Below are 15,916 nucleotides of genomic sequence, written 5' to 3' on the forward strand. Positions count from 1 at the left end.
TTGCTCTATAGAGGATGGTTGAAGATCCTCTTCATCTCTGAAGTGAATTGAGTATAGTCATGACAGATGGGGTAATTCGCAATCCACAACAACGTAGCCTACTCTGACACCCTCCCTGTCAGCATGCTCAGAATGAAGGCTATGCGGGAGCAATCAGTGGAATAAGTCAAAGGCTGAAGTTCAAAAATCAGACTGCATTTAAGTAGGAAATCTTTGAAAGAGCCCAGTCTTCCTGAGTCGGGCTGAAGGGTTGGGATGTGTGGTTCTCTTGCTGCTGGAGGTTGGGACGAAGGCTTACCAGCTGTAACTGTGGGCTAGTCAGACAAGGGCGAAGTGGCTGGTCCAGAGGCAGGAGGCTGTGAAGGCAAGCTCTGCAGATGGGTGGAGACCTGGGTCATCTGCAAGCCCAACTGAGTTACCTGAGCAGTGAGGGTCTGAAGGGTAGCCATGATACCTTGAAGGTCCTGTTCATGTCTTCCAGTCACCCTACCCTGGGCTCCTAAAGCCTGGGCGATGGTATCTGTGTCCACTGGGCCCATAAGTGGCCAGATGATTCTGTGAAGTGTGGGTGGAGAGGTTTGGACCCAAAATGCAGAACAAGGAGCAGAGGCCGATTTAAAGAATACAAATAGGTTTTATTAAAATCTCAATAGGGAAAGGGGAAGTGGAGGGGGAAAAGGAGTTGAGTAGTGGGTGATGTAGAAAGTCCTTCTGGGTGGCAGGGTTGGTCTTAAGCTAGCATTAGCTTGGTTGCAGTAGGTGAATAAGGGCTTTAGCATGGCAGTTGCAGTTGGTGAATGGCTTAGTGTAGCCGGTTATCAGCTGGTGAACAATGGCTTTAGCGTAGCAGTTGCAGTTGGTGAATGGCTTTAGTGCAGCTGTTGCAGATGGTAGCAGTAGACGCACAATGGATTAGCGTAGCTGTAGCAGTTGGTAGCAGTAGAAGCACAATTGGATTAGCGTGCTGTAGCAGTTGGTAGCAGTAGAAGAACAATGGATTAGCGTAGCTGTAGCAGTTGGTAGCAGTAGAAGAACAATTGCTTTAGCATAGCTGTAGCATTTGATATCAGTAGAAGAACAATGGCTTTAGCATAGCAGTGGTGGTAGAAAAAGAAGGCCTAGCATGAGCAGTTGCAAAGACTTAGCTGTAGACGAGCAGTGGCTTGGTCAAGGCAGTGGCTGGCTTCCTCTGTAGGGCAAGCTCCCAGAACGTGCACAGTACAGGATGGACTCTCAAAGTAGAGTGGAATCATCTGGTGATCTGCATCAGTCTGGGAAGTATTAAGTACTGAGTAAATTGCAGATCGCCTGACATTGGGAGAGTTATAGAGAGTAAAGGGGAAAAGGGGATTGACCAGGGCCAGACTGTAACAATTATGCTATTATTTTACTTGAAGTCATGTTGGTCTGTATGTGGCCCTAGAACTAAAATGAGTTTGACACCATTGACATTTAATGACTCAATATAATTTTTGCACTGATCCTGGAGATTGGATTTGGATACAGCCGGCCGGTTTTGGCCCATGAGCCATTTGTTTGTCAACCCCACAACTTTACTATCATTGTTTACTTTAGTCTGTAGTGCATAAGTGTTCATTTAGTGCATCTGTACACTGCTAGAATATCTATCATGACAAAAGAGATTTTGTTTTAATTTTTAATCTCAATCATGCATATTTTTTCATGTCTCTTTCAGCTTTCAGCTAAATTAAGCTGAAAAGAATATATTTGTAGGAAAAGATATAGCAAAAATACACACTTGCTACTGTTTAGATTAATTAGCAATCTGTAATAACATCAGTTACTTTCATTCAATTCTTGCTGTTTGGCATTCAGGTCTTACTCACATTATGCGAGTTAACTTTTCAGCCCTTCCCAGAAAGAAGAGGCACATAAAATATATAAAGACATGCTTTCAAGTACAGTATGTCAATTTCACCACATCATTAAGTAATTCCAAAAGTTTGACTAGGAGTGTTGGCAAGTCGAATGCTACCCATAAACCCTTTAGTTCAGGTTATTGGTACTGTATGTGCAATGAATAATACAAAATGATATGACAGCATACATGCAAAGACTAAGGCCACAGCAAAATAATAGCACTGAACATGAGCATAAAGGTACAGGCTAAAGAGATGTACAGCTGATACAATAAGGCAGAGGTAGAGATTATCCTTAAAGTAAAGCATCCAAAACCCATGTCCTCATCCCTTTTTCTCTGTGTGTCTTTGTCCTACTTGTACTGCTGTTGCAAATATGATATCCCTGATTAACTGCAACAGTATATTATTACAGTTTTCTTCATAAAATTTCATCCTCTGATTCGGGATCCCTATCTCTTGGTTTTAGAAGTCCCATTTCCATTGGAGGTGTCCTCTTTAATCTGGAGCGAACCACGCTACAAAGAAAACACAACAAAAAGTAAAGTTACATATGACAAAGTGATGAACAGAGTGGTATTACAGATACTGAAGGTGATTTTAAGTTAGCAGGGCCTGTGAAACATCAAGCACAAATGATAAGAGTTGACTTTGTGGTGCTGTGCAGACTCACCAGCTGACGGTGCAATAAAGCACGCTCACAACAAGCATGGCAAAGGCCAGGTGCCAGGAGTAACACATGGTGACAAACATCACATTGTTATGGTCCTTGAGGTCCCACTCAGGGCCTTGGGGAGGGTACAGTACAAAACCAATCTGTGTCCAAAGAGAAGGTGAAGATAGATGTCAGTGTGTTGTCATTATAATAAACTATCGCCCACATACAGTATGTACAGTCAGATTCACCTGCCAGAACCAGCTTCCCTGCAGAAGGGTGAGGGTGCAACGCAGTAGTTCCAGTATGATGTTTCCTCGGTGGAAGACCTCCAGAAAGCAACAAGAGCTTCGCCGAAAACAGCATAGAGCAGAAGCTGATGCCACATGAACATCTAGCATGCTCCTGCCATGAAGGTGATAGAGGAAAAGAAATCCTGAAGAATAAGAGTCACTTATTAGTTTAAAAAAAAAAAAAAAAAAAAAACAGATCAGGAACAGGGGCAAGAAATGCTTTCACCAAGTGCTCCAATTGTTGTTCATTCACTTAATTTTCACTCAGGATAGTATCCTCTAAGTAATCCAGTTATCAGAGTAAAATGTTGCTATTGTACATTTCTACAAACCAAAGCTATGTAAATGAGCAGGAAATGTTTGGGATGGTAGTAGACAAAATCTGTGACATTGGCATCAGAGTAAAAGTAAACATGAAAATACCTTTTAAGAAGCATAAAACATTGCCATTAGTTCATTTTTTAATCAAATCTTGTTGGATTTTTTTGGAATATCTCTAATTCGTCATCAACGGTTGCCAGTGCCTAAACCTAACCACTAAAAATAGGACTAAGGGTCCTATAGTCCAACAGCATATTTAAAGACATTAATTGACATTTGTTTGACCTTTCAAGGTTACTCAAGGTCTAAGAACATGGCACCAAATGAAAGCCCATATGTGACTTCCTATCTATCTTCAACTGTTTTGAAGTTGTACCACTTCCCCATTATAAACCAATGGATGATTTTTAAAATTTCAAAAATTCATTAAAAAATCCATATTTCCCAATTCTTTGAACAAACTTGGTAGACCTTGCCCAAAGATGTTCCCACACAAACATCAAGTCATTCTGACTGACAGTTGCGGAGAAGAAGATTCTCGAAAACTTGTTTATGGACAGATGGATGACGGACAGACGATGGACGGACGGATGACAATTCATACCAACAGTCCATCGGACCTTTAGGCCATTGGACTAAAAACATGAAATGAGTACTTTCATTCCTTTATTTATTAATTGAATCACTTCAGGAGTTTGTTTGCTGATAATACGTACACCCCATGGACAAGTGAACAATTCGTTGCAAAGGTAAAATAGATACATGGACATAATTTTGGAAATACATGGTTAAAAACACCATGAGAGGGTATACTACTATAACATTATGTCAATATTGTCACACTTTGGTTCGCTGCTGTCTCCTCCCTCACTTTGTCACACCTCATCAGTCACAAACAGTTTCACCTGGGACTACCAACTGCTGTCCTCTCCCTTACCTTGCCACACCTCATCAGCAGCATCAGGTCCACCTGTTGCTAACAGCTGTGCCTTATCAGCTTGCCAGCATTTAAGCAGCTCTGGTTCAACTCCTCTTTGCTAGACTGTTCTCGCTTCTTGCCTAACTATCCAGCATTCTTTTGTACCTGTTTTCCTGGTGCCAACCCCGTCTGACTCTGACAAAACCTCCTCGTCTCTGCCTTGGAAACCCGACCAGCCTTCTGTCTAAGGATTAAGAGATATGCTTTCTGTTTCCCCGAGTTCTGTTCCTGCCTGTGCTCTTGTCTGTGTCAGAATCTGGGAGTTGAACTCATAATAAAGAACATTTCTAACTTTTACCCAAGTGTGTGTGTGTGTGTCCTCCATTTACCACCATCCATTACAAATACATGCTTGTAGAAAACACATTTTTGGTCTATATTGCTTTATTTAGCTGAACTTTGATTAACCTAAAAAGTCCTGAAGGGTAGAACATATTAAAGACCCACAGACTTGCCTTCATTAAAGAAAGCAATGGCCATCATTAACCGGTCCAGTGCCAGTGGTGCAGCCTCTGTGGTGTGGATAACCAGAGACACAGTGGCAGCCAGACCAAAGAACAGGTACATGGTGGCATGCTGCCAGTTCATCAGGTCCTCCCAGTGCTTCTCGACAAAGTCGTATAACTGGAGCCTTGGTCCGTCTGCTAGAAACTGCTCTGCCAACATCCCTGAAGAGCACAGACAAGGAAACAGTCAAACAACTTCCATGAACTACAATATGGAGACTGTAAATGATTGTTCTCATATTTATTACTCTGATACACTGACTATACAGTGACAGATTATTAAGATTTTACAACATAATGGATGCATTAAATGGGAACTCATTTGAATTCTTTGTTTTACTAAAGCATATTTTGTAAAAAAAATAAAAATGTAGTTTTGGCTTACCGACAAAAGAGAAGAAGAGTATGACGGAGCTTTCTATGATTTCCAGGCGGCGCTGGGATGCTCTGCTGGACAGACGGGTTGAGCCTATGCTCTTGTTCCTGCGGGTGGCGTGCCAGAGGGAATACTTTCCTGTCCACCAAAGCCCAGCTACCAGGAAGAAGCTCCCAGGGAGTGCATGACCCTTGAAACTCCCCATGAATCACAACTGCTAAACCATGGGAGGAAACAGATCTATTAGCAGTATTCATGCACTTTTAATATGATTATTGTAAAGCAATAATTCAGGGAAAACATTGACATAAAAATAAAGTGAAGATAATTCTTCAAAATTCCAGTGATAGATGTGTAAAAATCTGAATAAAACCATTCCACCAGGTGTATGCATTATCATAGTTAGACATATTTTCAGCCCTGCTTGCAAAAGTGATATAATAGGCAACAGCAATGAAAAGGTGGAGGATTTCCTGTAACTGAGCAGAGGTTTTTCATGCATGACCTGGAAACGGTTTGAAATGACTGACTTTGTGTATCGCTTCTTCCAGTTTACTTGTCAAAAATGGCTGAGGCCGCATCGAAGTGTCACTGCTGTGTGCTCCACATTGAATAAACAAAGGCACCTATATTCAAGTTCTCATGGTTTTCCTTCAGATTTAGTGAGAAGAAGAAATCGGTGGTTGCAATTTATTGAGATGAGGAGCCCAACTTCAGATCCAATCAGAAAGCATTACCAGGGAAACATCAGTGATATTGTGAAGGGAACAAGAGGTTAAAAGTAGGGAAACACCAGAGTCTTCCAACAGGTAAGCTGCAAAAACATGAGGGGAAGGATTGAAAAAAAAAAAAAAAGAATTTCGTGGATACGGGCACAGGTAAATTAAACAAAATGCAGGCGGGTAATGGGCAAGGAAGTGCCAAAAAATGAAAGAGGATTCCATGGATGAAAATAATTGTCAGGACATTTCATGATGAGATCATCTAATTTGACCGTGGTTGATCTATCTTGATTTATTGTGAAATGAGCTTCACCTCAGTTATCCGGCCACAGATGTCATTGAGCAGCACATACTAGAGATTTATTGATGGCGTGTGGTTTTAGCCAAAAAGAAAGCCATTAAAAGTGAGTTACTGTGTAAACAATGTGTTTAAGCACGGGTCAGGTCAGGACTTTTAACCTCTTGATTCCCTTCACAATATCACTGACATTTCCCTGGTAATCCTCTTCCCAGAAATGCTGGTGTTCAGGGACACCTGTACACACAAATGTACTTCCTGATTGGATTCTGAAGTTCGGCCCTCATCTTGATAAATTGTGACCACCCATTTCTTCTTCTCAAAACCATGAAAACTTAAATATAGTTGCCTTTGTTTATTCGATGTACACTGGGGCACACAGCAGTGACACTTCGATGGGGCCTCAGCCATTGTTGACAAGTAAAGCGGAAGAAGTCAGCTATTTCAAACTGTTTCTGGGTCATGCGTAAAAAACCCATTAAACAGCATAATCAGATATAATTACCCCGACCCCCAAAAAAGAAGCAAGGGGTATTGTTTTTGGTTCGGTTTATTTATTTCTTTGTAAACACTTTAGCAGCAAAACTATTGGTTCAATTCATACTACGGTACATTGGGTTAATAGATTGCCAGTGACATAGAATACGTGTCATCACATTTTGGGAAAGGTATGCCAAAGTTTAAATTTTTTGTGATTTTTAAAATCTTCCCATTTACTTATAATGGGCAAATATGTGCAAGGGGCAGGGTTTGTTGTGCCTGGCACCACTTGTTAGAATGTGTGTTGGCAACAGTCCTTTAGCTGACCTTGGCAGAGGACTGTATAGACACCAATGGAAACCTGTTTCAGTGTTACACATTATTCAACATATATTTGAGATTTGTATTTGTATGTTATTTAAAAATATTCTTAAATCACACATTTTTATCAATAATCTTAAACTGTAAGAAAAAAAAAAGAGACCTGAACACACATCAGTCAGTTAATGGATTTGAGAGACATCCTGGCTTTCAAATGTACTGTTAATGCACACATTTTACCGTTTTATTACTTGCTTCTCTGTGCTGATGAGTGGGACACGCCTGTTTTCTTGGAAATGTACATTGTGGTGAATTAACCATTTGAGCCATTACCGTTCAGATAATTCCATTATAATACCACTACAAGAAACAGATAAAAGTAGCTTCTCCATGACAGTAATGATCACCATCCCTGAAGGCACCTCCGTCAATTAAGATTGTCTGTATGTGTCCCTGTTTTCTAATGCATTCATGTGTTTTTTTTCCACAAACAGAATTCCTCCTCCACATTTAACTGTTGTCTGGATAAATTTACTGTCCATTTCAACAACAGTGTCTTCTTCTACTTGCTGCACTCAAATTTCTTAATGTTGTTTGTGTACAGAGTGCTTATGAGAATAACCATACTGTACTAATGGACTGTTTTCTGTGGAAGTGGGCTTTAAAGAGAATTAACCAACTGAGCCATTGGAGTTCAGATAATTTCATATTCAATGTTTGTCATAAATAGCAGCAATGAATGGATTCTTTTCCTTTAGTTTGTTTGGAATATTTTTTTTGTACTTTGAAAATAATGTGTGTACTCTTGTATGTATTTGGAAACCTTTATGCATAATTGTAATTCACAACAAACACATATCTAAATATGAACTGTGTTGGATGTCATTTCATTCATTTTCTGAACCCCGCTTTATCCCTCACTAGGGTCACGGGGGTCGCTTGGAGCCTATCCCAGCTACATAGGGGCGGAGGCGGGGTACACCTGGACAAGTCGCCAGTTCATCGCAGGGCTGAACATATAGAGACAAACAATCACTCTCACATTCACACCTATGGGCAATTTAGATTAACCAATTAACCTATTAGTGCATGTCTTTGGATGGTGGGAGGAAGCCGGAGTACCCGGAGAGAACCCACGCAGACACGGGGAGAACATGCAAACTCCACACAGAAAGGTCCCACCCCCCGTCAACTGGTGTTGGAATCAAACCCAGGACCTTCTTGCTGTGCTGTGAGGCACGAGTGCTAACCACTGCACCACCGTGTCACCCTGTGTTGGATGTCAGAACATATATTTCTCTTTTTTAGCTCATGCGTATAGTAACCTCTATTATGAGAAGGTATGATTTCTTTCACTATTCAGCATAAAGCTGCAAATATTAATCAATTACATGTTTTTTTTAAGTTAAGATAAGATAAATAAGATAAGATACCCATTATGGAGAAGTTTCTAAGTTTGACAGCAGCAAATATAAGAATAAAGCGCAGGAAAGACAGAAAACACTTTTGTTAAACATACAATATAAAGAGAAAAAAATAAGTATTTATATAAATTTATACATATATACATATTTGCAATGGATTTGCACATGCACACCTGTGTGATATGGGGGGTGGGTACTGTGAGCTGTTACAAAGTCTGATGACTGTGGGGAGGAAGGACCTGCAGTATCTTTATTTTTAATTTTTATTCTGAACACGTTCAAATTTACATATTCAGGAACAGATTTCCACATCTTGTTAATAATTACCGGTCCGTAAGTGCATCAGTCAAGTTATGATGTTAAGTGGAATACATTATTATCGGTAATTGTCCTGTGCCGTGCAGAAATTGAGTGGGCTTTATGAGAGATCCACTTAATATATTTTTTTCTGAGCACAAAAGGTCAGAACACAGAATAGTTTTCTCCAGTTTCTGCTTTGAATACACACACTGGGAAAACAAAATAGAGCATACTGGGTCAATTCTTAAAATATTATGCAATGGCGGATTTACCTACCGGCGCCCTCGGTGCCCCCCGTTTGAAAATCTGCAAGAAAAAAAAAAAAAAAAATCACCGCTCTGGCAGGGATTCAAACCCCAGTCTTCTGCATTGTAACCTATAGCATTACCTACTGAGCTATGTACCAGTAGTACTGGAAAGTGACCTATTTGCTATCAGTTTGTTTTGAGTCTTTTCGGGATGTGACGTTTACTCCTGTGGGTGGTGCTTGGGCGCAAATTTTTGTGCCTGAGGCTCTTCTATCTTTTGTATTGGGGGTATATGTGGTAAAGGGAGTAAAATCTGAGTCTAATAATCATGAAGAGACAACTGTCTATTCAAGCAGCATTTGGGTCTGCATGCCAGAAAAAACAACAGGCAGCCACATAAGGTATGGAATGTATTATTATACCGTCAGAACTACAGAACTGAATGGCATTTGCCACAGAACACAGCCAGTAATTGAGTGAATCACACAAAGCTGTCAAACATAGGCCTATATCTAACTGATGTGTGTAGATACATTTGACTGCATTTACTGTCGGACATGTGTCAGCATCTTGTGAATTGTTACAGTGTTTTGCTTGACAAGATCATCAAGTATTCTATATGGACACACAAATTATTAAGTAGAGAAAACTTACGCTACTACTACATCTAAGCCTCAGGGTTAGTTATTTGATAATAAACAGTTAACGTATCTGGTTAAGATTAAAGTATAGATTGGGTTGTGAAATATGACCATAATGCATCGCATGTTCTGTTAACAAAGCAAGCAAGTCCTGGTGAGCAGGAATATGACAATTCAGAGAAGGATATCACACACACACACACACACACACACACACACACACACACATATATATATATATATATATATATATATAGAGAGAGAGAGAGAGAGAGAGAGCACCCCCCCCCGCTTCCGTTTCCTTCCTGGATCCGCTACTGTTATGCAATTAAAGAGGATAGATTCCTTAAGACCAGAGAAAATGTTTAAGGTCAACAATATTCACTTCACATTTCTCATAGGGGATGTGCCAGGCATTTGAGCTTTTAGTGCTTCATAAATATTAGATATTTTCTCATTTCTTTCGTTTTCTTTCCCCTTCTGTGACAGTAAACTGAATATTTTTGGACTGTGGTCTAAACAAGACATGTGAGGATGACATCTTAGCTTTAAGAAAAAAGTTTCTCTCCATTTTATGATGTTTTATAGACCAAGCAATTCATCAAAACAAGAATGAGTAAAGTAATCAACACTAAAAATGATTGCTGCAGCCTTAATGCAAAGGGACTGATGTGCACAGTTGTTGTTTGGGGGTGCACTAACTCTTAAAAGGGGACAAAGTACATTTCCAATAAAGAGAAATGATCAACAAAACCGTCTCAAAGTCGGTCATGTGATCATTTTATCCATTGTGCAGCTTTTAGCGGTTTCACTGTAGATATGACAGTGCATAAAGATTCTAGATTAACCTGTTTGATTTTTACTTTCCCACATCCCCTTTCATTTCTTTTAACAATAAATAAACCTTTGTAAACTCAGAGAGCAAAGCAGCAGTAACATCAATAGTGATCAGAGAATAAGAATAAGGCCAGACTGTCTTTTGTGATGGAGATGACAGACAATTCTGCCCGGCAACAACAGGGACCTTTTGAAGGAGGACACTCAATCCAAACAGATTGTTTGAGATGTTCAGATGAGCTCATCTCTGTCAGACGGCCCTTTGACTGTGCAACCTCTCCACGCTAAGGAAAACATTTCAGTCGCCGTGGCAACCCCTCCCTCATGCCACTGGAGTGCTACTAGAAGACACTAGAAGACTGTTTGGCTGCTTCTCTCACAACATCAGCAACAACATCTGTGCAGGGAGGTGTCCGTATTGGACATTTCCCTGTCTTACAAATAGTTTAGTAGTTAAGTGAATAGATACACATTAAACTACTTTTTAAATGTCTCTTTAATCATCACTAGAGAAACATAAATAAGCACTTTAACTCAAGTACATACTCTGCTTAAGTACAATGTGAGCCGTTTGTAGTTTGCTATAAGTATATGATTTTAATTCATGTTCGCTGCACTCCTTTTCTTTCACTTTAAGCTAAAAAAAAGATGATATTAGTTTGATCAAATATAACATATTGTAATGCTGTAAAGTACCAAGCATCATAGTATCTGAATCAGCTTTATTGGCCAATTTTGTACACACAAATAAGGAATTTGACTCTGGTTTGTCCTTAGTTCTTATGTGGTGTGGAATAAATATAATATAGAATAAAAGGAAAAAGAGTATAGTAAAAAAAAAAAAAAACTTCTTTTTCAGAGCTGTACAAAATAGTATGATGAAAACAGTGCAATATAAAAAAAAAAAAAAAGTGCAGTATAAATAGTGCAAATATAGGATGGACATTCAGGTCATTTACAGCTGAGGAAAGAAAATGTCCTTGCATCAATTCGAACAACTAACAGCAAAAAATGAAAAGTAGCCATTCCCTAAAAGTGAAGCATCTTAGGTAATTGAATAGATAATAATGGTCCAGTATATATATTTAACTTGTTCTGTGAATGGTTTTATCTTATTAGACCATGTATATAACTTCCAAATTATCCACAGCCCTGCTCTTGAAAATTGTTACTCCATTGTTTTTCATCTTCTCATTGTTACTTCTTACTGTTTTCTGGTCATTAATTTAACTACTCACGCTGGAGAGACTACATCTCTCGGCTGGCCTGGGAACGCCTCGGGGTCCCCCCGGAAGAGCTGGAGGAGGTGTCTGGGGAGAGGGAAGTCTGGGCATCCCTGCTTGGACTGTTACCCCCGCGACCCGGCCCCAGATAAAGCGGAAAATAATGGATAATTTAACTACAGCTTATTACTTTATCAAATTTATATAGCAAACACTTTGTGCAGATAATTGCCTCACATGTGCACACATGAACAGTCCAAATCCTCCTCCTCACCACACAACCAGAGCAGCAGCTGTAGAGGACAACTCATCTCACTAAGTGACTGGCTGGGATTTCACCATTATTCTTGAAATATTTGCAAAATGTGATATTATGTCTAGGTACTTATTGTTATCAATATCTGTTATATGTGTTTATTATATTGTACTGTTTAACTGACAGTTTGAAAGATGAATTAAATGTCTCTGAAACAAGTAGTCATCTAAGGTTTTAGGTTTAGGTTCAGAGTAGGTTTTAAGTTTAGTTTTAGGTAAATCCTTACGTTTAGTTTTAGGATTGTAGCTTTAGTCTTTGCTGGCTTGCCTGGATTGTTTATCTTACATGGCGTCAGGACTCCCACTATCAAGCTCTAGATAACTTCTCAGGGCGCCCCATTTCACAAAGCTTTATTGTATTTTAGCAGTAACTTTGTAACTTTTTATTTGTTTGTGGATAAACTGAACTTCTCTGCACTACAGTGCAGGAGTGGACGTTACAGAACATCCATCATCCATGCTGGCGTTAGACTCCAAACTAAAGACAGACTGAATATTCTGTCAATAATCCACTCATTACTTGTCTTAGTCTGCATTTTGCTTTCTTTTCTTCTCCTGAGCTGATGGGATATTGAATTGACTGGCTTTTTCCCCACAGCAGTCACTTTAATGAAAAGTTAACACACTCCCTTGATATCAGAATTGCACAAGAAATTGCACTAAATTGTACAGAATTTGACACTGTGGCCTTATGTATATAGAGTTTATATGTATGTGGGGTTTCTTTTTTCTTATTTTTACTATTTTTAAAAAAAAATTATATCTTGTATTTATAATTTACTAGAAACAACATCTACCAGCAAATAATTCCTTGTATGTCTTTAGATACTTAACGAATGAAGATGATTCTGATTCTCATTCAGAGTCTGAATTATACCTTTCAGGACTAATGAAAGTAATCTGTATCTGTATGCATGAGAACCTGAGGACTTTTCAAGTCACATTTATGACAAACGTTGACTTTTCACTATTGCGTCACATTCATTTCCTTAACTGTAGTTTACCACCATTATGTGAAAACTATAATCATACTCCTCTTACAGCTCTGCTTTCAGCCCGAGAGATAAACATCACTTAGAGAAATAATGCCTATTCTTTACTGCTTGTACAAAAAGACCCTTCAACAAAGCTTAGAGTTCTGCAGACACAAACACTATCCTCAAAAGGTAAAGAAATAATGATGCTTTAAAATCATCACAAATCTTTATGAAGGGAATTGAAATGTTTTTACATGTTTTTACGTCTTTAACTAGGCTATGTATATGCTCTTACAAAGCTAACTAAATAAGGTGAAGTATAAATTTAACAGGGACAATAAAGCGTACACTAACTTGTAAAATGATTTGTGATATGACATTATATTCGGTGTAAAGATCAGTACAAGGAAAAAAGGTTTAGTGACTGTGAAGTGCAGACTTTGACCAAAAACAAAATAAAAAACAAAAACGGTAGTCAGTACTTAGAAGCTACCATATTTTCACAATATAAACGTACAATCACTCTTGTTAACTTTATTAATAATTTTAGTCTGAGTACGTAATGTGAATAACAGTACAGGATACAGTAGCCTTTAAATTACACAGTGGCAGACAGAAAAAAGAGGTCTTACCTAAGCTCTTTATGGAGATGAAAAAAGTTGCTGGAAGTGGAGTCAACTAGAAAATCAGAGCATCTTCATTTTTCAACACGTTACTATTTTTTCTTTGGGTAAAAGACGGACACTCGGGTAAACATGAGCTATTCCCTGATGTCTCCAGGCCACAGACGTTTTAACAACCCAATTTTTCCGACTCTAAACACTTTGGGTCTTTTCCCTAAAAACTCGCCTCATTGGACGCCGACATACGGTGGCGTCACCAGGCCGCGCACTCATTGGCTAACGTCCACGTCCGTCTCAGGTGTCCACGTGTGCACTTTCACTCCGCCCGCTCGTGCACGGTCCCTCCCTTCTCGGAGGAAAAAACCGCTACTTTCTGTCCAACCCGAGCAAGACCGACCGGGACAAGACGTCAAGCACGTACTCTGCAGCTGGAGGAGTCCCCGTAGCCCGGAGCAGCACCGAATCCACACTTAGGACTCAGGTTTATATGGTGCAATAATTTACTACACACTACTCCTGAGGTAAACACGGACCTGATTAAACCACAAACCAGCAGAGCAAACAGAAAGAGATGAGTAAAACAGAATAAACACACATTATGTTAGGACAATGTTTAACCATACACACCTACAACTATTTTCGCATTTGAAAACCAAATGAATGTTTATCTGCATAGATAAGACAACCCGAAAACTTTTTCCCACCACTGTAGAGCCATACACAGTGAAATTTATTTTTGTATCAGCAACCAATAGTAAAATATTATACATTTATATTATAAAATATAAAAAAATATAAATATAAATGTATATTTAAAAAAAAATATAAACTTAAAAGGGGTTGCTCTTGTATATTCTTTTAAAGTATTGCAGCTGTGTCAATAAGGTGCATGGTACCATGTTTTTACTTAAAATAGTCCTGTTAAGGTTCAGAGTAGATGCTTGATTTATTACCGTTTATTATAATATTATCCTCAGCATTTCTTCATTCTGTGAAAATCACGTACAGAAGTGGAAAAAGTTTTCATCCTTAAAATTTCATACAATTGCACATATTATCATGAAATATTTGTAGAAAAATCTGAGAAAAGTTATTTAGCTGACTTTGATGGTCTTAGTTAATACGTGTAGCTTAGGTGGTGCTCTGTGATTTGAGGAAAGCCCCACCCACCACCAAAATCACATAATGTATGTGTGCATCACAGAATAGTAGGCACATCATGCAACAGAAAGTATTGTTATTTCAAACTACCAATTACATTACACTGTCAGACAGGTGGATCTTGTAACAACTGTTTTCTATCCTATACTACTACAGTATCATCTCCAAGGTCTTGATAGTGCACATGCTGATGCACGTAAACAGAACAGTCATTATTATTAATATCTGCTTGAAGAATGGATGTAGTCATAACATTGGTATTATGGGACTAGGGTGTCTTTGTATACTAGTTAATTATCTATTTTTGATTAAATATGTTATAAATTGCATCTTCATAGACAGAAAAGTATATGTTTGTTCTAAGCAAAGTAAACACAGCTTCACAAGGTGTGTCAGAATTGCACATTTTTTTTATTTAATCATGCATAGTCACAACAGTCACAGGAAAACAGTGCTGTGTGTCATCAGGTTTTTGGCTGGTTGTCTGCTTGAAGTTCTTATAAAACCTTGACAGTGTGAAAGTGACTTTACACAACTATTCAATAAATGACAACAGAAAAAGGATGTAATTGCAGCTAGACATAGAGAGAAAGCCTGATATTTCTCAGTCATTATTACACTCATCCTAACAGATGGGTACTGGTTAGTGACTGAACTGAGATCAGCTAATATATAATTTAAGTCACATAAAAAAGAATTTGACAACTACTAATAATATCTTATTTACATAATTATGTATCTATAAAAAGGATGCATTTAAATGTATATACAGCCAATGTGATATTTACATGAGCTGTTAACTTCTAATTTGGCAGAACACAACAGTGAACAGTTTAGAGTATGGGCCATTTGACATCACATGCTAAATATTTCACATGCAAAATAGCAATGTCCATAAGGCAGGGTAAAGGGGTGGAAACGGAAAATGAGGTGTGCCAGACAGGCTCAGTGTTCCAGGAGAAGTAGATTACTTTTTAAAGATGGGTGCACTCGCTCACTTTTGCATCAGTTACTGCAAATCTGCCAGTGAGGCTGCAATGCATTTAATTGTTTATCACAATAGAGTCAACAATGTCTAACGTTTACAGTCATGATACTACAGAAATAGTGTGTAACAATGATTTCAGATAAAGGATAAGTGTAAACAAGTGGATTAAATTTGACCTCAGGATATTTTTTCAAATTTATTGATAAATTTAGTTCTGAGATGTGTAAAAATGCAGAAATCTGAAACAAAGCAATAACACATTCATACTGTAAAAATGCATTTCATCAAACTGCAACTTCATTGTAGAAAGCACATGGAAAAAGACTTTGGCCTCTGATGAAAGCTGGA

At 38.6% G+C, this 15,916-nt stretch overlaps 1 protein-coding gene across 1 annotated transcript; it reads right to left on the bottom strand.

Annotated features, from left to right (window-relative positions):
- Window positions 1-535: 535 nt before the first annotated feature.
- Window positions 536-13,848, bottom strand: tmem45a (transmembrane protein 45a). Its single transcript, XM_030133268.1, is given in 8 exon segments — window positions 536-2,398; window positions 2,554-2,696; window positions 2,787-2,875; window positions 2,878-2,917; window positions 2,919-2,971; window positions 4,584-4,796; window positions 5,020-5,227; window positions 13,429-13,848. Coding segments are annotated over 7 exon segments (831 nt in total). The 5' UTR covers window positions 5,216-5,227; window positions 13,429-13,848; the 3' UTR covers window positions 536-2,301.
- Window positions 13,849-15,916: the final 2,068 nt, after the last annotated feature.

This window comes from Sphaeramia orbicularis, chromosome 4 (genome assembly GCF_902148855.1).
Source record: "Sphaeramia orbicularis chromosome 4, fSphaOr1.1, whole genome shotgun sequence".
Classification (NCBI taxonomy): Eukaryota; Metazoa; Chordata; class Actinopteri; order Kurtiformes; family Apogonidae; genus Sphaeramia; species Sphaeramia orbicularis.